This window comes from Paroedura picta, chromosome 1 (assembly GCF_049243985.1).
Source record: "Paroedura picta isolate Pp20150507F chromosome 1, Ppicta_v3.0, whole genome shotgun sequence".
NCBI classification, from domain to species: domain Eukaryota; kingdom Metazoa; phylum Chordata; class Lepidosauria; order Squamata; family Gekkonidae; genus Paroedura; species Paroedura picta.
The window spans coordinates 79533458-79555573 of NC_135369.1; the positions used below are offsets into that span (position 1 = coordinate 79533458).

The 22116-nt window shown below is 46.5% G+C and overlaps 2 protein-coding genes across 9 annotated transcripts in view; both read right to left on the reverse strand.

Annotated features, from left to right (window-relative positions):
• The window catches only part of LOC143840945 (cation channel sperm-associated auxiliary subunit epsilon-like), a 127679-nt gene that overhangs the window by 15026 nt on the left and 90537 nt on the right, over positions 1-22116 (reverse strand). For 5 of the 8 annotated variants that reach the window (XM_077344437.1, XM_077344430.1, XM_077344445.1 and 2 more), the window contains 4 exons: positions 11563-11607; positions 7755-7788; positions 7588-7667; positions 5555-5654 (listed from right to left, as the gene is read on the reverse strand). In XM_077344437.1, coding sequence (XP_077200552.1) covers positions 5555-5654; positions 7588-7667; positions 7755-7788; positions 11563-11607 — 259 coding nt within the window. Of the gene's footprint in view, positions 1-5554; positions 5655-5682; positions 6520-7587; positions 7668-7754; positions 7789-11562; positions 11608-22116 lie in introns of those variants that run through there. The other 3 variants (XR_013232503.1, XR_013232499.1, XM_077344474.1) reach the window with 2 other exon arrangements.
• Positions 17637-21899, reverse strand: LOC143832390 (uncharacterized). The gene is made up of 6 exons (XM_077327166.1): positions 21347-21899; positions 20050-21183; positions 19464-19547; positions 19203-19286; positions 18525-18907; positions 17637-17657 (listed from the first exon to the last, which is right to left on the reverse strand). The coding sequence occupies exons 2-6, from the start codon at positions 20669-20671 to the stop codon at positions 17637-17639; spliced, it is 1194 nt and encodes a 397-aa protein (XP_077183281.1). The 5' UTR covers positions 20672-21183; positions 21347-21899.

The following is a 22116-nucleotide window of genomic DNA, read 5'->3' on the forward strand; positions in this document are numbered from 1 at the left end:
TTAAAGACATATTTTATGGTATCATATCATTGTCAAATTAGCCCTTATGAATTTTTTAAAAATTTACACTTCAGTCTAATTAACTAGTAGCTGCAGCAGCAACATAAGCAATGGGTTCCACTTGCCTGGCAAATCACACACGGACATTCCACTACTCTTAGCTGGAACAGGATTGCATACTGGGAACATGACATACTGGGAACAGCATTTTCTTTAGTACTATCCCTGATTTACATATTGTGACCTAATAGTCTCTGAGATAACAAAAGGTATTTGAAGGATCCATAGACTATTATATAGAAGCTTTTGTTTCATGGTTTAAATCAGTGCATATAGAGTTTTGCACATGCTTTCTTCCCAGACTTTCTGGCACTTTCCTGTTAGGAAGCTGGAACAGAAAGGTACCTTTTGTTGGAAAAGGCAATGTCTGGCATATGAAGAAGAAGACCCTGCAGGGGGCAGCAAGAAGACAATTTAATAGGATATTTCCTTAAATATCATTCCTTATCTGTCCCCAGATTGCTCTTATCAGGCAATTTCTACCTTCTTCTGGGAACAGCCACACTTAATCTTACGTAGTTAGGAACTGTGTCTCCTTTCTCCCATCAAATATATTCAGTCTTAAATAAACCTTTATCTACGCTCAGGTTGTGCATCATTGCTGTGTTAATTACTCTGCCGACATGTGTCTCTGGTAATGTGCCACCACCTCTGGTTTTGTTAACGTCCACTGAGTGCTCACCCAGAAAGGTCCTTCTCCTCTGAGATTGAGGGCATCTTAGTCAGTGCTTTCCATAACATAGTCAGGGAGACAGGAACAAAACTTCTTCCACTTCCTTTATCCTGTGGTAGATGTCATTCATCTCTCAGTCTTGGTACTCCTAGAGCTAAAACTTTGCTAAACTATGAAAATTGTCATTGTGATGTATGTTTCTTTAAGTAAAATTGTTCTATCAAACCTGGACTGCATTTAATTAATCTTCCTTTTTATCGTTTATCATTCCTTGTCTTTGCTTCCTATGCACTGCTACTGCTTTCTTTTATTCAGCTTGCTAATAAACTTACTTGTCTTGGAAGACAATCTGGACATTGCTCCTTGGGTCATCAGAGACATTACATGGTGCCAGAGGGATGGAATTTTTTTGGCCTCCATGTCCACTTGTGCTTTAAGGCAATTTGGCTGAGAACTGGAAACATTGGGCGCAAGCCTTTCAACTATATTTGATTGCAGCTAGAATTGATAATGTTTTGAACAAGCAGGAAATGGCTATCTTGTTCAACTGTGTGGAAGAGGAAGCTTTATTAATTTACACCACTTTTTTTCCTGGTGGAGAGCCAGATGATGTAGAAGTTGAACAGTTTAAGATATACTGTATTCCTTGAAAGAACCTAACCTCATTCTTGAGAAAGCAAACTGCAAACTGCACATATTGGGTAGTGACATCTGTTAGACATAGTTGCCAGCATAATAGATGCAAGTTGAAATATCAATTCCTCATGGCTGAGGGCATGAAAGGTCCAGCCAGGCATGCTTTGCCATACCCTCCCTGCACTCTCCAGCCTCCTGGCTTCTGGGAGAGCTTAGGTGGCCATCTGGCTGAACTCACTGTCCCATCCAGCCAGCAAGCGCAGCCACTATGCTCTGCAAGGATCCTCCCATTTGTCTGCCCTGCTCTGAAGGGACTCTCCTGTCCTTTGGCTGCCATCCCTTCTGTGCACACATATACATGAAATGAACATAAAAATGACACCAGAGATGAAGATGATGATAACACAAGATGTCTTCCTTTTCATCAGAGGAGAAAGACCCTTCTCAGTGAGTTCCCAATGTTGTTCTTCCTCTGAGCCAGAGGACATCTTGGTAGGATATGAAAGAGCAGTCCGTCAAACACTGGGTAGGTTACCATCTCTAATCATCACATGCTGCAGAACTCACCTGCTGTAGGCAGCATCTGCTGAACTGTAAATATTAATTTTGTAGTGCCTAATGAATGTAGAAATGGAGGACCAGTTCGCAGGTTTGCAAACCTCCTCAACAGGAACTTAGGAGGCAAATGCTGCATTGTCTTTGTGAAAAACACATAAATTTGACTTTACTGATAGTGTCCATATCTCTGATACTCTGTGAGCTGAAGTAATTGCCAGGAGAAACAGTTTTTTAGTGAGAAATCTCAACGAAATGTCTTTAATCGGTTTAAATGAATGTCTTGTTAACACTACCAGCATGGTATTTAGTTTCCAGGTGAGAAACCTATGAACCTGAGGACAGTCCCTAGATGCAACCCCTTAAAAAAAACCTCACTACTTGCTGATGTCTGTAAAGTAGTGTGCCTTTGATGTTAAAGACCACTGTAGTGATGGCTACTACCCTTAAGCTTCTGGACACCCCTTCCTGTAAAAATTCTAAGACCCAACCTATCCCTGGAGACATACAGTCTATTTTCTTGCACTTGCACCATCCTACATATGCCTTTCAAGTATAATTATACATTCTCATAGTGGATTCTTGATCCCAGAATTGTATTAATGACTTCCAAACTGTATCCTGCCTTCCTTAACGCCAGCCTCTCAATTTCCATATGGGATGCCATATTGTCCCCTGCTAAAGAAGGTATGGAGATATTGGAATCTTTAGTGGCTCCACTACTGACATCTGAATTATTGTGGAAAACTATGGCTACTGTGGCCAGTGATGCAACTAATAGAACCTTCTTCTTGTCTTCTTCTTGTTGTTTGATCTTGAGAAGGAGTTTAGGAATGAGTAGAAATGGTGGGAAGGCATACAATAGACCTTCTGGCCACCCTTCAGGGCATCTGTCATCACAGATTTTTTGTGGAAGAATTGTGAACAAAACCTGGTCACTTGTCTATTGGAGTGTGTGGCAAAAAGATCCAGTACTGGAGGATCAAAGTGCTTCTTGATGGAACTGAAAACCTCCAGATTCAGGGTTCACACCCCTTCTTGAATCATTTGTTGGCTTGAACAGTTATCATCCCCTGGTTCATTATGCTCTTAATGATAGCAAATGTTCTTCTGCCCAGGAGATTTTGTGCTTCTTTGTGTAGTTTTGATTATTCTGATGATTTACAGACACCTTTGCTGTTATGTGGTCTGTGTGATAATGACTGATGTGGGCTAGAAAGATTGCTCTGAGCTGTAGCAGGTTTATTTGTAGTGAGCTCTTCTGCTTTGAAGATACACCTTGACTAGGACTGATGTTCAGAATTGCTCCCCAGTCCTTTAGACTTTGAAAATGACCATTGATTACTTATCACAAAGGGTCCTTCTCTTCTGAGGTATGGAGAACATCTTGGATGGATTTTAACACTGTTTACTCGGGGAGGCAGGAACAAAGCTTCTACAAATTCCTGTGTCCTTGTGAGGGACAACTCCCAAGCCAGTTCAGAACTTCAAGAGTTACAAGTAATCTCACAGCACTGAAGAGCAAATAACTATAAGACAACGTGTTCTAAGAAGAGGAGTTGAAAACAGGAAGAAACAATGAGAAGACAAAAGTATGACCTCTACTAAGAAACCAGACTATATACACTCTGACCTATTAGCTATATATTAGCATAAATGTATAAATATGTGAGGTAACAGCACATTTTGTGAAGAAACAATGACAACCACTGGGAGGGACAAGATGTCCTCTGTTCCTCCAAAGAGAAGGACCCTTTTTGGTAAGTAACCAGTGGTTATTCTCCTTCTGAGGTGGAGGACATCTTGTCTCTCTACACAGGCATGCTGACTGACGAGGAACACAAGTCCAAATTTAGGAGTTCTGACAATCTGTCTTCAGTTGCCCAGAAAATACAGTCTTTGACTTGGTGCAAAAGATATGTTTATTCTAAAGCAAGCAAGTTAACAGCAAAACAGATATAGCATATAACCACCTCACTCACACCCCCTCCCGTAAGAACCCAAGAAACGTGGGAAATCTTCAAAGGGACTAGTTGATGTAGATAGTGAGGCACCCAAGGGCGCAATGCTGCGTAGAGGAAGGAGAGGAAACAAGGCACAATATATTTTCTAAATCCACACAACAAACAGAATCACAACTCATAGCAGAAGAATAGCATTCTGACATCCCCCCTTGATTATTTAGGTACGCTCAAGCTGCAATGTTGATGGTTCTGACTAGGAGAGTGGACTGAAAGACTGTGCTCTTGAGTTGAAGAACCACCAGGTATATGGCCTGGAGCTCCAGGATATATATGGGCAAGGATTTCTCCCTCTCAGACCAGGTTCCCTGGAGGCCTTCTGATCTAACATGGCCCCCGAGATGGAACCATGTGATAGGTTCTTGGGCTTTGTCTACCATACTAGGCTCTGCTTTACCCAAAGGGGAAGCTGAATGGTCTTGCTGACTTGATTGAATATATTGTTCTGGTATGGTCTTAGCAGGAGTTGTAATGGATGAATGCACAGTCTGCCCTACTAGAGGGCTTGGGTATAAGTGACCATGATCCCTAGAAAGCTGGTTAGAATGTCCAGGGAAGAATACCTGCATATGATTAGGCCCTTAGGTTTTGGTTATCTTTGACTGGGGCAGAAAGAATTCATTTTCGGTGGTGTGGATGATTACCCCTAGATGCTCCAGCCTCTGTGAGAGGCACAGGGAGTTCTTCTGGAGATTAATCAGGAATCCAAGGAATTGAACACACTCAGTGGTTTGCTGCGTGTCCTCGATGGACTATTCCTTGGATTGTGATCTGATTAACAGGTTGTCTAATAGGGATAGACATGGATACCCTCCTGGCACAGGACTACCACTGGGAGGCTTAGAAAGAATTTTGGAGGAAGAAATCCAAACTCTGGTGACTAGTGGGAAAGAGTCTTCTGGGGAAAGAAGCCTTCCCAGCCCAGGCTCTAAAAGAGCTGAGTGGCTGAATTCAGGAGACCTCTGAAAGGGAGTGTGGTACTTGAGGAACTGAAGAAATTTGAGCTAAGAAACAGGTCTGTCAGTTGGTTCAGCTTTTCTATTATAAAGGACTAGGGTGGAACAATTTGAGAACTAGTTAAATATAACATGCTACCAGGCTGACCAGCAAGAACAAGAGAAAGAAGATTAGGGAACTTCCATATTGTTCCTTGCTACCTTAGTTTATACCTAGGTCCAAAATAGGACATAATCTCATGGAGAAAAACCTGAATGCACACATTTCTGCATTGGGCAGCCTCGAATTAGACTCTGCCTTGACTGATGAAATCACTGTAACCAGGAATTCACAAAATGCACAGTAAGTCAGACAGTAATTTGGGACTGCACCCGGAAAGGTGAATTTTAATGCAAAAAGAGATGGAAAAGCCGGCCCTTTAAAATGCAAATCCAAATGATATTCTGAATATGGAAACAGTCAGAGAGAACATAATATATTTATTCACTATGTTGTCACAGTGTCATCAACAGCATTACGCAGGTAACTGGGGTTTGCAATTGAGCTGCCTAGTTCTGTGAAAGGAAACTGATTACAAATCTGCCTTCAGAAAATATAAAAAATGTACACAAATTCCAATTCATGTTATGTCTAGTACACAAATATCATATACCTCAATCATGGTTGCGTTGTAAAAGAAATCTGTCCTGCCATTCATTTCCCATAATACATATTCTGATTCAACAATTTCAATAAACATATCACCTTCATATCTGAAAACATAAACAAAAAAGTATATCTAAACTAATATAATAAAAAGACAGGTACTAAGAATTCAATTCTATTTGTCTCTTGGAAATCAAATAACTGCTTTGAGGATGTGTATTTCCACTAAGGGCTGTCCCTTAGTGGTATTAAACATTTGGTCATATGGGAGGGTAGAGATGGATTATCTAGTTGTAGACTATTTATTTTTAGACTATTTATCCTTAAATATCTCATTTTATTCAAATTCCTATGGGCAACTAACAACCATTTGCAGTTTATTGCAGTGGTTTCCAACCTTTTTGGTATGGGTACCCACAAGTCCCAATTTACTTCACTGAGTAACCCATCCAGAGTTTTTATGGTATCCTAGAAAAATTATACCCTTGGCTCTCAGCTGTTCCAACATTCCACTTCCCACAGTGCCCAACCAGATATTTTTGAGAAACTAGCTATCACACAGAAGGTGCAGGTACCCTCACTACAGCAAGCAAGTGGGTACATCTCCTCCTCCTCCTCTGCCCCCTGGGCCAGAGCTGAAATTTCAAGAGGTACGCTCAGGGTGGTGGTTGTGCTAGGTTGAGAAAATAACATGAAGATGGCATATGGTAGTGAAGAAGTTGATGACAAAGGGCTCAACAGAAGAAGAACTGTTTTTTTTTAAATGCCACTTTTCATTACCTGATGGAGTTATGAAGAGGCTTACAAACAGCTTTGCCTTCCTCTCTGTTTTGTATACAGTCCCGGCAAGGACTGAGCTGTGAAGTCCTGGTACTATTTGTATCATGTGTCTTCACCAATAAAGCACTGCAATGATTCCAGTGTCTCTGTTCCTGGACCCACAGATTTTACACTCTCCCCACCACAGACACCCTGTGGAGCCAAGAGAACTCTAACAGAATTGCTCTATGAGAACAGCCCTAAGAGAACTATGATTGTCCCAGGGTCACCCAGCTGGCTGCCTGTAGAGGAGTGGGGAATCAAATCCAATTCTCCAGATTAGAGTCTGCTGCTCTTAACCAGTACACCATGCCAACTCCTTGAAGCACCTGGTTATGGTATCTTTTTCACAGCAGGAGACAGCAGTAAGGCAATACAGGGAGCTTGGAAAGAGGTGGCCTGCTGAAGCAGGTGCACTGAGGCAGAGACCATGCACAAATGCACCTCTTTCTATCATCCTCTGGCTTTTCCTATGAGATCTTAAACATCTCTCATCTGCTCTCCAACATCCCCTGTGAAGTTACTAGTTGCCAGACAACTCCCTCTACCCATTATTGTTGCAAAGAAGTAGAGGGAGATGAGGATGTGAGAAATAGATAAAATAAGGTGACCAGATTTTAACATTGGTAAAGTGGGACACCATTGACTGGGGAGGGGGGGTTCTTGATTAAAATTTTGGTCTACATGGAGCAACAAAAAGTTGCATAGAATGCATAGAATGCAAAAATAGTATTGTAACATATATTTTTTAATTTCAGCATAAGTACAATTTGCCAGGTACCCCCAGATGTCCCTCCAAAAGTGGGACAATCTGGTCACCTTAAGATAAAGAGGAAAGATAAGGTTGCAAAAGGCAGGAGCAACCATTAAGGAGGGATGTACTGTAAGCCACTTTCAGAGACCTTGCTACTTACTTCTGGGTCTTAACCTACAAGTTGGAAAACACTGGTTTTTTACAATCAAACAACATTTATAAGTCTTAACAAACCCAACACTTCTCCTTTTCTCTTTTCCTTGCCATATTTTCCCTGCTTCCTTTCCTATTCACCATCAATAATACCTTCTCATGTCCTCCATGTGTAAGTTAAATTCAGCCTCTTATCCTATCATACAACAGTAAAAACAGAGTCATTTGATGAGGAACTGGAGGAAGAGCCCATGCCTAATGCCTTGCTGATGTATTTCCTCTGTGAGATTTTATAATATTTCAATGGTACTTACAGCATAACTAAAGGACGAAATGGATCTCCATAATGGACATCTATTGGGCAACCAAATGTTGTCTGATCATACTGTATACTCTAGGGGAACAAGGTAATTTAGTATAGATGTTACATTTTCATTTATTTGTATCAACAGCTGACAGGAATAAAATACTTAATGCTTACCAAGTCTTTACTTGTCTTAAACCACGTATGTTTCCTAATGTAAGAAAAATAAGTTATTTCACTCTGAAGTTCTTCAACACTACTTATCCGTAATCACAAAAAAGAATGAGACTGTACAACTTCTGGGAAGTGTTCCAGAGCAACATGCTCATCTGCTCTATCAACGAGTCCTGGCTGTTCAATATTCTCTAGTACTAAGCACTGAATAGAACTGATAATTCTGCTTCATATGAAGTTGCTTTAGATGGAATGGTAGCAGTGAAAATCACATAAAGCTATTCCTTTTCTCAACCTTTTTACCATTGAGAACCCCCTGAAACAGCCTTCAGGCTTTGAGAAAATGGATGGGGATTACTTCAAAAATGGATTTCCTTGTTAGACAAAGCCAGTTGCTTCAGAAGTGTAATGGGCTCTTTGGGGAGGCCAGTAACATTTGATAAGGGAGGGCTCTTTCATTAATATAACTTTAGACTACTCTGTTTGTTTTATGTGCTTTTATGCACTCGCATACTTTTATTGGTTGTTGTGTTTTTTTACTGGGTCATATTTCTTGTATTGGATTGTTTTTTTATTTGCTGTTATTATTAATTTGATCTTGTTTGCTTGGCTTTGTTTTATTGTTACAATTGTAAACTGCTTCAAGGAAGTCTGTGGAGACAGCCCACAAAACCAAGCAAACAATCAATAGCCAGGAGGCTGGATTGGGAAGGGCAGCAGCAAAATCACTCCTGCCTTTTTCTTCTGCCTGTGGAGCATGAGATCCTATTCATTGACTTGGAGCCTAGAAGTTTCACTTATAAAATTGAAAGATGTCCTTTCCTCCCCCTGCCCCAGATGCTAGGTCCCATCTACATTAGATCACTGTAGTGAGTGTTATATAGGGCTGCAGAAGGTTATAGGGAAGAAGAAGAAGAGTTGGTTCTTATATGCCGCTTTTCCCTACCCGAAGGAGGCTCAAAGCAGCTTAAGTTGCCTTCCCATTCCTCTCCCCACAACAGACACCCTGTGGGGTGGGTGAGGCTGAGAGAGCCCTGATATCACTGCCCGGTCAGAACAGTTTTATCAGCGCCGTGGCAAGCCCAAGGTCACCCAGCTGGTTGCATGTGGGGGAGCGCAGAATCGAACCTGGCATGCCAGTCTACAAGTCCGCACTCCTAACCACTACACCAAACTGGCTCTCTGGATCATATCACTCCAGTCTTAGCCTACTAATACCAGTTCAAAGTGATGGTCTTATTTATTTCAGTTCAAGGTCATGGTCAGTTCAAGGTGATTGTCTTGTTTATTATTTATTTACTTTTTTTTTAACCTGCCATTCTACACAGTTGCTCATGGTGGGTAACAGCATATAGTTCCCACAACAAAACCCATCCTTAACATGCCCGCGGCGCCACGGGCGCCGCGGACTAAATAATTTGTTAAGGGCTTGGTGGGAGGGCTTTGTCCATGATGAGGAAGGGGCCTGATTGGCCCCTTCCTCCGGACAGACCATCGGCCAGGCCAATCGGCAGGTGCAAAGCGCCTGCCGATTGGCCCGGCCGATTCCCGCCCTGCTGACAAGGAAGCAACGTGCGGCTCGCAGTTGCTCCCTTGATGGCGGCCTGATGCGTCGGGGGGCGCGAAGCGCCTCCGACGCGTCAGGCCGCCAGCAAGGGAGCCCCCGGCAGCCGCGCTGTGCGCGACTGCCAGGGGCTCCCTGGTCTAACGCCCGCTGTTTTTAGATTACAGCGGGCTTGATTACTAGTTTAAATTATAAAGTCAATTAAAACCCACCTAATAGGGAAACAAATAACCCACCCACTGCTCCACAGGCTTTGATCCAGTGCCTCAGGGGACACTCCCATGGTTGGCCAATGACCTGGCTGCTTCAGGGAGGGGCCCAGATCTTATTGCCTTCGCCTCAACCAAAAACCTGGTGAAAAAGCTCCATTTTACAAGCCCTGTGGAACTGTGAATGTTCCATCAGGGCCCTCAGTTCTCTGGGGAGCTCATTCTACCAGGTTAGGACCAGGACCGAAAAGGCCCTGGCCCTGGTCAAGGTCAGGCAAGCTTCCCTTATACCTGGGATCTCCAACAGTTCTGTACCTGCATAGCAAAGTGCACTGTGGGGGGGCATAAGGAGATAGACGATCCTGCAGTTATGTGGGGCCCAGACTGCAGATAGCCTTAAAGGTTAACACCAGAACCTTGAACCTGATCTGGGCTGCAACTGGAAGCCAATGCAGCTGCCTCAGCAGCAGCTGGATATGGATCCTCCAAGATGTTCCTGTGAGGACCCTAGCAGCGACATTCTGCACTGGCTGCAATTTTTGGGTCAGAGACAAGGGTAGGCCCATGTACAGCGAGTTGCAAAAGTCCAGTCTGGAGGTGACCATTGCATGGATCATTGTGGCCAAACAATCCAAGGACAGATAGGGTGCTAGTAGCCTCGCCTGGGAAAGATGGAAAAATGCCAAAAGACTCCAGTGACCTAGCCTCCATTAGAATCATAGAATAATAAAGTTGGAAGGGACCTCATGGGTCATCTAGTCCAATTCCCTGCACTATGTAGGACACTCACATCCGTATCGCTCATCTACTGTAACCTGCCACCCATTTGTGTCCTCACAGAGGGACTCAGGACAGATCCTTGGGATACATTGACAAGGAAGTATCCAGAGTCACTTCCAAATTCCTGGCTGAGGGTGAGCTGTTAAGCTATACCCCAACCAGTGTGCATAGGCACACTTCCACATCAGTTGTCTTCCTGTCCAGCCACAGTGCTCCCATCTTGGATGGGTTGAGTTTGAGGCAACTCTGCTGTAACCACCCAGGTACAGATTCCAAACAACTGGCAAATGTATTTGGGGGGACATTCGGGCAGCCGTCCATCAGGAGACAGAGCTGGGTGTCATCCGCATACTGGTGACAAAACAGCCCATAACTCCAGACTAGCTGTGCCAGAGGGCACATAAAGATGTTAAACAATGTGGGAGAGACGACTGCCCCCATTGCTACCCTCTGTGTCTGGTTCCAGAGAAAGGTGCATAGCCACTGAATGGCTGTCTTCCGAATTCTGGCCCCGGCGAGATGGTGGGCTAACAACTCATGGTTGACCACATCAAACACAGCCAACAGATCAAGCAACACAAGGATAGCCGAAGCCCCAATCCAGCTGGCACCAGAGATCATCCGTCGCGACCAGCACAGTCTCTACTAGGGTTGTGTGCGGCAGCATCCGAATCAGGCGTTCCAGGCTGATGCAACCAGTGCCATGCTGTGGGGGGGAAGGGGAGGTGTGGGCGCCGGTGCGTAACTCAGCACACACACACAGATCAACATATCTGAAAGACCACCTAATTCCTTATGAACCTGCTCAACTATTATGGACAATCTAAGTGGAGGTTCTGGTTCAGCTGTCCCCATCTTCCTAGAGTAGGTGGATGGCAACCCAGTGATGTCATAGAATCATAGAGTTGGAAGGGGCCATACAGGCCATCTAGTCCAACTCCCTGCTCAACGCAGGATCAGTCCTAAGCATCCTAAAACATCCAAGAAAAGTGTGTATCCAACCTTTGCTTGAAGACTGCTGCCAGTGAAAGTATCACCTCTGAAAGTATCTGTTACCTAAGTCTGTGTCTATCTGAATACAGTCCCTAAACATGTATATGTGCACAAGCGGCTGATCTGCTCTCTGAAAACTGATCTCTCTTTCCTAGAGTGATGTTGAAGATTCTAGGTATACAACAGTCTGAATGCAGCCTATTGCTTGCTAGAAGAATACTAGAAACATATTTCCAACTGTCTATACTTTATATAAATTTCTTACCGAGGTACAATGAATGTGAAGTTCTGATCTTCACAAATTAGAGGTCTGTGGATGCAAAACAGAGAAACAGAATTACAGAAATCAAATAGAATTCTTTGCAAGTATGACAACTTAAAATAAGTTGGGAGAACTAGCTTAGTTAAGTGTGTAGTCTTGTATAAAATATATACCATGGTACACTTCTGACGCATGAGTCAGGTGAGAATGAAGCTGCCCTAGTTCTGGAAATTGAAGGCTTGCACAACTGTGGAGTCAATATTTTGCAGAGTTTGTACCCCCTATCTGAAGCAATACATCATGTACTCCTACCTGTTTAAATTTAAATAATGCTGCCAATAGTTGGGCTTGCACATGCCCTGAATAGTTCAGTATGTGAATAAACTAAGGATACTCTTACATACTTAAAAATATCAACATAGGAATTTGTTATAGTATTTGAGTTTTTGGAAAGGTATGATCTAGTACGCATCACAGAAACTTAGTGGAATGATTCTCATGAATGGAATGTAATGGTGGATGGATATGAACTGTTCAGAAAAAACAGAATAGATCGAAGAGGTGGAGGAGTGGCACTGTATGTGAGGAAAGGGCTTACCTGTCAGGAAATTCTAGTGAAGGAGAGCATATCTACAGTGGAAAGCATCTGAGTGAAAATAAGCGAGGGGAAAACAAACATTGTGGTGGTTGGTGTCTGCTACCGACCGCCTGACCAACGAGAGGATGTGGATGCTGCACTTTGTGAGCAGCTTGAGAAAATATCCAAGCGGCAGGACCTTGTCATCATGGGTGACTTCAATTTCCCAGATGTGTGCTGGGAAACAAACTCTGCGAAGCGTCCTCAGTCATGCAAGTTTCTGACCTGCCTGGCTGACAATTTCATTTATCAAATGGTAGATGAACCCACAAGAGATGCAGCCATACTGGACTTAATACTGACCAACAGGCAAGAGTTGGTGGATGAGGTGAAGGAGGTGGGGACCCTAGGGGGAAGTGACCATGTCCTCATAGAATTTCTTTTGAGATGGGGAGCCAAGGAAGCTTGTAGCCACATGCGGATGTTGGATTTTCGTAGGGCAAACTTTAATAAACTCAGAGACATGATGAGTGTCATACCATGGACGAGAATGCTGGAAGGGAAGGGAGCATGTGAAGGGTGGGCGCTACTCAAAGAGGAGCTATTGCATGCTCAATCAATGACTATCCCAGAAAGACGAAAACACTGCAGGAGCTCTAAGAAGCCTATTTGGATGAACAGAGAACTTCAAGAGGAACTAAGAAAGAAAAAGAAAATGTTCAGGAAATGGAGGGAAGGACAGAGCTCTAAAGAAGAGTACTTACAGGTTACTAGGCACTGTAGATCAATCATCAGAAAGGCCAAAGCTGAGAGTGAGCTAAGATTGGCCAGGGAAGCCCATTGTAACAAGAAAAGATTTTCAGTTATGTGAGGAGCAAACGTAAAGTAAAGGAGGCAATAGGCCCTCTGTTGGGTGCGGATGGACAAACTCTAACGAAAGATGCAGAGAAAGCAGAAAGGCATAGTGCCTATTTTACATCTGTTTTTTCCAACATGTCAAAGTGTTTAGGCACATCTAGAGATGGCCATAGCCAAAGGACAGTGTCTGGGTGGCAGGTTAACATGGATAGAGAGGTTGTCGAGAGGCATTTAGCTGCACTGGATGAGTTCAAATCCCCTGGTCCGGATGAAATGCACCCGAGAGTACTCAAAGAACTTTCCAGAGAACTTGCACAGCCCTTGTCCATCATCTTTGGGACCTCTTTAAGGACTGGAGATGTCCCGGAGGACTGGAATAGAGCAAATGTTATACCGATCTTCAAAAAAGTGAGGAAGGATGACCCGGGAAACTACAGACCAGTGAGTCTGACCTCTGTTGTGGGGAAGATAATGGAGCAGATATTAAAGGGAGCGATCTGCAAACATCTGGAGGACAATTTGGTGATCCAAGGAAATCAGCATGGATTTGTCTCCAACAGGTCTTGCCAGACCAACCTGGTTTCCTTTTTTGACCAAGTAACAGGTTTGCTGGATCGGGGAATTCGGTTGATGTCATTTACTTGGATTTTAGTAAAGCTTTTAACAAGGTCCCCCATGATGTTCTGATGGATGAATTGAAGGACTGCAATCTGGATTTTCAGATAGTCAGGTGGATAGGGAATTGGTTAGAGAACCGCACTCAAAGACTTGTTGTCAATGGTGTTTCATCAGGCTGGAGAGAGGTGAGTAGCAGGGTACCTCAGGGCTCGGTGCTTGGCCCGGTACTTTTTAACATATTTATTAATGATCTAGATGAGGGGGTGGAGGGACTACTCATCAAGTTTGCAGATGACACCAAATTGGGACGACTGGCAAATACTCCGGAAGATAGAGACAGAGTTCAACGAGATCTGAACACAATGGTAAAATGGGCAAATGAGAACAAGATGCAATTTAATAAAGATAAGTGTAAAGTTCCGCATCTGGGTCAGAAAAATGAAAAGCATGCCTACTGGATGGAGGATACGCTTCTAGGTAACACTGTGTGTGAACGAGACCTTGCGGTACTTGTGGATTGTAAACTAAACATGAGCAGGCAGCGTGATGCAGCGGTAAAAAAGGCAAATGCCATTTTGGGCTGTATCAACAGAGGCATCACATCAAAATCACAAGATGTCATAGTCCCATTGTATACGGCACTGGTCAGACCACACTTGGAGTACTGTGTGCAGTTCTGGAGGCCTCACTTCAAGAAGGACGTAGATCAAATTGAAAGGGTACAGAGGAGAGCGACGAGGATGATCTGGGGCCAAGGGACCAAGCCCTATGAAGATAGGTTGAGGGACTTGGGAATGTTCAGCCTGGAGAAAAGGAGGTTGAGAGGCCTCTTTAAGTATTTGAAAGGTTGTCACTTGGAGGAGGACAGGATGCTGTTTCTGTTGGCTGCAGAGGAGAGGACATGCAGGGCCATTTCGCACAGAGCTCAAAGTTGCCATTTGGTTGCTGTTAGCGAAATCGCTACTTCAACTAGCGAAATGTAACTAGCTGTGCCCGTAACGCACAGCTGCGGTTTTTGCGGAATTTAGCACTTTCACTTCTCGTCACTTTCGTAACCCACAGGCTTCCGGTTCTCCGTCTTTTCGCTACAAAGGAGGTCCCTTTTTAGCGCTTCTGGCCTCCCGTGCCCGTCAATCAAACTGCGGGCACACCTTTGACCTCGACCCTAAAGCCGGACTAGTCGGGGTCCCCTTTTTTTTTAAAAAACCTTGGGAAACCCGTAGCAACGCGTTATCGTCAAATCATTGGCGCCCTTGGAACGTGTTTTCTATTGTTTTCTATGAACCAGAGGTTGATGCATAGATATGTTTGAAAGGTTAATCCCCGCCCACAGTACACGCCCACAGCTTACCTGCTTATATGCACCTGGGCAGACACGCGGTCGGCCTCTCTTTGTTTGCGTAGCCTACTGCCCGCAGCACAGGTTAACGTTGAAATGGAGAGGATTATTGTTCAATTGTTGGCTCGGATGATTGCGTTGGTCCAGCGTATCCGCACCACTGTGCAGCATAGGAGGGCTGCTTCAGAGGAATACCGAGAACGTATTGCCAGAGCGATGACCAGCAGCACAAGATGTTCTCAACGGGCAACCATGGCGGCAAAGAGGCACTGGCAAGCTCTGGCAGAGGTCCGGTTCCCCCCCCGGTTCTGGGCGGACGAAAGATCCTCTGACTGGTGGGAAAATTTTGTGTGGGCTCGCTGGGATGATGACCACTGGATTGCCAACTTTAGAATGTCTAGGGGGACATTTTTTGAACTCGTGGAGGCTCTACGTGGACGCATGGAGAGGCAAGTCACTGGCATGCGGCGACCCGTGCCAGTGGAAAAAAGGGTAGCGGTCGCATTGTGGTACTTGGCAACCCCTCAGTACTTCCGGACAGTAGCCCAGCAATTCGGACTCGGAGTCACTACGGTTGGCGATATCCTTAAGGAGTTCTGCCTCGCCATGGAGGCGGAATTGTTCAGCAAAGTCGTGTGCCTCGGAGACCGGCTTGGAGCGGTGAGTGTCATTCGATCCCCTATGCCCTTTAAAATTTTTTTCTTGTTTGACAGACGCGATACACCCCACGCTGACTTGCCATGGCTTATATTCTTTTCTTTCCCTTATTCCAGAGTATGGACGGGTTTGCCAGGCTTGGATTCCCGCATTGTTTTGCGGCCGTCGATGGAAGCCACATCCCTATCCGTGCCCCCGGGGGAAGCATAAAGGAGTACGGTAACAGGAAGGACTTTTGTTCTGTTCTCCTGCAAGGAACTGTGGACTTCTCCGGACGGTTTATCGATGCCGAGGTGGGGTGGAGTGGCAGGAGGCATGATGCCCTTGTTTTCAGGGAATCCAACCTCAGGAAAGCCATGGACGAAGGGGTCTTTGTTCCAGGAAACCCCACCGCCACCATTGAGGGCGTGCGTGTGCCGGCGTTGGTGCTCGGTGACGGAGCCTACCCATTACGACGCTGGCTCATGACTCCCTACAAGCGGCCAAGGACAGACGTGCAGAGCCACTACAACCTCAGTCACTCCCGGGCAAGGAATGTAGTGGAGCGTGCCTTTGGACGTCTGAAGTCCCGGTTCCGTTGCCTGATGTCCCGACTCCATGTGCATATAGACAATGTGACTCCGCTGATCATCGCGTGTGTCATTTTGCACAACATATGCGAGGACAAGGGACATAACATCCCCTTCCCTGTGGATGAACCTGATCCTGTGGTCCTTGAGGACACTCAAGACATCCCTGAAGCAAGGAGAAAAAGGATCTATGCTGAGGGGTGCAAGGTTCGGGACGCCATAGCCACCCACATCTACAGAAACAGGAGGCGTGTTTAATTGTTTTTCCCACTCTGTTGTTGAATAAAGTTTGGTGTTCTTTGCTTAACCTTGTCTTGTGCGGTTTGTGTACTTTGCATGCAAAAAAACGGGGATTCTCTGGTAGAAAAGCACTTTGACAGCCCTAAATGCTAACTCCCCACTGAAATTGACACACACAATACGGAAGCGCTGAACGGGGAAAGTTCGGGGAGGCGGGTAGCCAGGAAGTATTGGCGACCCCTGTCAAACCGGAGGATCAATCCACTTATGTTCCAAGGAATAATTTTATTGGTGGGCAGCTTTGATACATTTAAAATAGGGGTGGTCGATCGGAGCAACGCACGTTCGTTCCCTAACCGTCATTCCGAAGATGCCGAAGCCACGGAAGGGCTCCTTCTGGCAGCGCGCCGAGGCTGAGGCACTTCTGGAGCTAGTGCTCCAATCTAAAAGTGTTGGCCGCCTTATGGCCAGCACCCACTGCCACACCAAGGGTGCTTACCTGGTGTTGGCATCGAAGCTGAGGGAGAGGGGCTATGTCCGGACCTGGGAGCAGGTCCGGACAAAATTTAAGCGAGTGAAGCTGGACTTCCTCAACAGTCTGGAGCAGTGGGGGGGGGTCCCGCAGCCAAGCGGCAGGACGGTCTTCCATGACCAGATGGTGAAAATATGGGAGAAGGCTGGGAAGCCCCCCCTGGAAATGAGGAGGCATATGGGTAAGTGCTGCCCTCGTTGTGTTTTGCCCTTAAACATGCATGGCATGACTAGCTGCCTCTTTCCCCTACTGTCCCCAATGCAATTCGAGAAAGTACTTAGATGCTGTCAACCCCCTCTGACTTAGCCCGCCAGTACTGTGTAGAACCACTTTGGTTATGCGCTTTGACTCTAACTGTGGTGTGTCTACCAGCTGTGTTTCATCTCTGGTTTGTGTGCTTTTAATTATGATTTCTCTTTTTCTTTGCCCAGCCACACAATCACCATCCAAGATGGCAAAAGCACCTGAGCTTGAGGAGGGGGAGGAAGAGGGACCTTCCACCTCGGGACAGGCTGCAGGTGAGAGTTTTATGTCTGTGCGGGAGACCCATGTGTGTGTTCCCCCATGGAGCAATATGGGAGCCTGCTGTGATGCCTCCATTTTAAGTGCTATTAAATTCTTTGTTTGATTTCTATAGCAGAAACTATGGAGGCAAGGCTGCGTGCAATGGAGGCCAGGGTGGCTGCCTTAGAGGCTGAAGTGGCAGACCTCAAAGGGGAGTTACAGCAGCAAAGGCAGCAGAGGGAGGCGGAAGAACGTAGGTTATGTTCCCCACTGCCCAACTCTTCTCACACTGTGGCTACGGCCACCAAAAAGTGTATGCATGTAAACTAAAAAAATTGGAAAATATGTCTGGCACTAATGTGTACTTTTTCTCCCTCCCCACACAGTTAAGAAGAAGGAGGACGAAGACCTCTTCCGCCGCAAAGTGCGGGGGACCATGGGACGGTTGTGCAGGAGAGTGAGGGAGCTGGAAGGGGCTGGGGAGGGGAGCGGTGGGACCTAAGTTTTGTTTACTTTTTGTGTTTTGGGGTGGGGGGTGTTGGGGGGGTTCCCAGTTACTTTGCCCATTTTTCTATCCCTGTTAAATATTTGAATTTGTTAAAAAAAAGTTGGCTTTCTTGGAGGGTGGGGGTGGTGGTGGGGGGGTCCAAGTTACATTCCCTTGTTTTTTTCCCCTGTTAAACTGTTTCTGAAAATAAAATGTTGTTGTAAATTTCCTGAAAAAGACTCCAGTGTGACTCCTTACCCTCGCACACCTTTCACCCCAAACTCCTAAGACACCTTTAACCTTTAAAACACCCTCCAACCTCCAACCCACACAACGGTGCCAGAATTGGCACAATCACTAGAGAGGGTACACAGAGACAGAGTCAAAAACATAAACTTTATTGAACAGAAAACAGCAAACACAGATAAACAGACAAAATGGCCCAAACTAGGAGGGGGAGAACTTGTCCGCGGGTTTCACGACTCTCTTCCCGAGAACAGTCCTCCTTCTCGTTTGGGTCGCGGCATTCTGAGAGGGGGTGGGTGGGGTGGGTGCTGGAGGTGGTGGGGGGGTGGGGTGGGTGCTGGAGGTAGTGGGGGGGGTGTGGGTTGGGGGGGGACGTTCACTGTAATCTGAGGAGGGGGGGCCGCCTCCATAACCGCGACCGCCCTCTCCATCAGCCTCCTTATCATTCGAACTTCCTCCACGCTTTCGCGTAGTGAGTTGTTCGAATCTCTAAGGATGGCACGGAATTTTTTGCCCTCCTGGGCCACGAGGGAGAGCATCGCCTGGTCTGCAGCAGCTGCACGCCTGGACTCCTCCTGGCAGTGCTCCAGGATCCTTTCTCCCACACTAGTGAGGACGGAGACGCGCCGCAGCCTGCCGCGTTCCCTGGCCAGCCTCTCCTCAGCCGGGAGAGCGCCCCTGGGTGGTGAGCCAGCTGGCTCGTCGTCTTCAGAAAGGACCTCTGTTGGCAAAAAAAGAGAAAAAGAACTGTTAGTAACAACGAGACAGTCAAAACCCACCCTGGTGCACATGGTGGCCTTTCTTGGTCACATAGTGTTAAACCAAGACTCAGAACAATGCCAGGGGAGCACACGGTTATTGTTTGTTTGCCCATGGTGGCCTGTCTTGGTTACATGTTAAACCAAGACTCAGAACAATGCCAGGGGAGCACAAAAATGAAAAGGAAGCACACAGTTATTGCACACAGACATTGTCCTGCAGCCATGGCTCGAAAGGAACAGTTCATGCACGCTCACCATCTTGTATGTGTATCCGCCTGCGCAGGGCAGGAGGTCCAGCCACCCCACGCTCCTCCGCCTCCTGTGTCCCGGGTATGAAATCTGAAAAAAGGGAACAAAGAACATGATTAAGGACCAAAGTGTGGCAAAGCAAGCTTCAAACCCTAAAGCAGCAACGTTGAGGGACTATCTTCTGTCTCTTGGCAGTGCTGCTGCCCTGCACAAACAGAAAAGCACAAAGCAGTTAAACCCCCCCCCCTTATTGCAACTGATACTTACCAACATTTGTGGACGCCCCAGAATCACTGTCCTCTGCTACTGCTGCAGGGGACTCTAGGACCACCGTCCCAGGCATCTGTGTCTCTGTGGACAAGAGCAGAAAATAGTGAAAAAGGAGCAAGCATACAACCTGAACCACACAGCAAGCTCCCAAAGAAGTGGCTAGAGCACTGCAGAAGGCCTATGGCTGAGGCATGCAACAAAACTGTTTGGGTAGTTGTTTAAACACAACCGTTTTAAAAAGCCACCCAAAGCAATCCACAAACATCCAAGCATAGCATGCGTTGCAACGAACACAAGGCATACAATGGTGAAAAAGGAGCAAGCATACAACCTGAACCACACAGCAAGCTCCCAAAGTAGTGGCTAGAGCGCTGCAGAAGGCCTATGGCTGAGGCATGCTGCAAAACTGTTTGGGTAGTTGTTTAAACACAACCGTTTTAAAAAGCCACCCAAAGCAATCCACAAACATCCTATCATATTATGCGTAGCAACGAACACACGAGAAAACGATCCCCAAACGTCAGAACACACATTTGCTCAATATAAAAACAATAAAATATAAAATAAAAAGAAAATTACTTACCGGAGGCAAGGGGCGTTTGCTCAGGAACCTCCTCCGGCTCCCCAGGAGCGATGGCCATCAGGTCCACCGTGACCAATTCCGCTGGTCGTTGCTGGACGGGGGGTGGAGGCCGAAAGCTGGACGAGGTGCCCTCGCCGGGATCCTCCTCAGCGGGTGGTTCCTCGACCGGGGCAGCCGGCTTCCGAACCACCTTAAGGCTCCTCCCGACGCGCTTCGGCCTGCCGGCTCCTTCCCCGTCTCCGTACAGCTGGCGCTGCTCCTCGAAGTAGGGGCAGGTAACCTTTTCGTTGCCGGAACCCTTATTATGGTTCACGGCACGCATGTACTCTGCCCTCATTGTTTTGGTCTTCGACCGGCATTCAAGGCCGGTCCTGTTGTGGCCCAGGGCACGCATCTTAATGGCCACTTGTTCGAAGACCTCCCTATTTCTGTGAGAGGACTGGAACGCGTCCTGGATTTTCTCCTCCGAGAAAATCGCGATCAGGTCCCTGATCTCCGCGTCCCTCCAAGTTGGGCCACGGCCGGTTGCAGGGACGGACGAGGCTTGAGAAGAGGATTCCATGTTGCTTTCGCTAGTAGCTGAGCAAAATGGTGGTGCGAGGTGCAGGGTGCAACGGATCATATACCTTCCCGCACACAAAGACAAGGGGACTAGCCGGCTCCTGATTGGTAGAGGGCAGTAGGGGACACGCGCATTGGCCACATTAGGTCACATGTCACGTTCAAAACTCCTCGCGCGGGAACAGGATCTGCTCCTAATGGCCAGATTAGCGCCTTTTGTTTGACTTCTCGCATGCGCTGATTCGTCCACACGCGGGAAGAGCAGTTTGAACATGCAGCGGGAGCCATTTTAGTGAGATGTCCGCCATTACAAAAACGCATGCCGGTGTAAAACCGAGAGCAATTGCAGTGGTACGCGACAGTTCCCCAATAATATTCACCAACCAAAGCATAAATCAATGACATGTAACTGGCGAACGTTCGTTGGCACGCTCAGCGGACAGTTTTTTAAAATGAACGGCGGACGGCGACTCCGCTTGCCGGAGGTCTAGCCGCCGATGGAAGGGGTTGTCCGCACCCAAGCACAACCACGCACCCGGAACCACACAAAGACCCACTACACATAAACCGCCCCTCATGCTAGAATCATTTCTATTGAACCCCAGTAAGCTAAACTGGAGACTGCGAGCGGTGAACGTTCGTTGGCACGCTCAGCTGAAAGTTTTTTTTAAATGAACGGCGGACGGCGACTCCGCTTGCCGGAGGTCTAGCCGCCGATGGAAGGGGTTGTCCGCACCCAAGCACAACCACGCACCCGGAACCACACAAAGACCCACTACACATAAACCGCCCCTCTTGAAATCACCTCGAATCATATCTATTGAACCCCAGTAATCTAAACAGGAGCCTGCGAGCGGCGAACGTTCGTTGGCACGCTCAGAGGAAAGTTTTTAAAAATGATCCCCGTACGTTGACTCCGCTAGTACTGGCCTACGGTAGACGGGGTTTTAAGCTATGGGCAAATGTTTGGAACGTGACGGTGTGTGCCACTGTGCTTTTGGAAAACTATTGTGGTGTCCGGGCAGAATTTCAGAAAGTGATCTTGCTTGAAAGCCAGTCGCTGTCTCGTTGCCTCGTAGATCCCCGCTCGCTCGGAGAAAAAAAATGGCGGACAGTTCGCCGGAAGTTAGGAGGAAAGGCTCGGGAGGAGGGACTTTGAAGAAACCGCAACAATGGTAACGCACAAGTCTGTGGCGCTACTGTTGCAGATTGGTTGCAGGAGTGTATCGCTATCCGGAGGGTGAATCCAGTTTTCTGGATTCCCCTAGAAGCGCTACAACGAAGCGCTTTTTGCAGGTCGGTTGCAGGACTGTTGCAGATTGTGTACGACGTCGTGGGTTATGGCAAATTTGTAGCGTTTCCAATTGGCAACCATCCTGCTACTTTGAAGCCGTGCGAAATGGCCCGCAGTAATGGGTTTAAACTTCAAGTACAACGATATAGGCTAGATATCAGGAAAAAATTTTTCACAGTCAGAGTAGTTCAGCAGTGGAATAGGCTGCCTAC

What these genes read in the sequence shown, in the direction of transcription:
- LOC143832390 (XM_077327166.1), bottom strand. Translation starts at nt 20,671, where the DNA reads ATGATCCGTTGCACCCTGCACCTCGCACCACCATTTTGCTCAGCTACT. An exon ending in GCAAACGCCCCTTGCCTCCG is followed by an intron (nt 19,548 to 20,049) that starts GTAAGTAATTTT and finishes TCTTGTCCACAG; the next exon opens with AGACACAGATGCCTGGGACG. An exon ending in CACCCCCCCCACTACCTCCA is followed by an intron (nt 17,658 to 18,524) that starts GCACCCACCCCA and finishes CTCCCCTTTGAG; the next exon opens with GTCTGCCACTTCAGCCTCTA.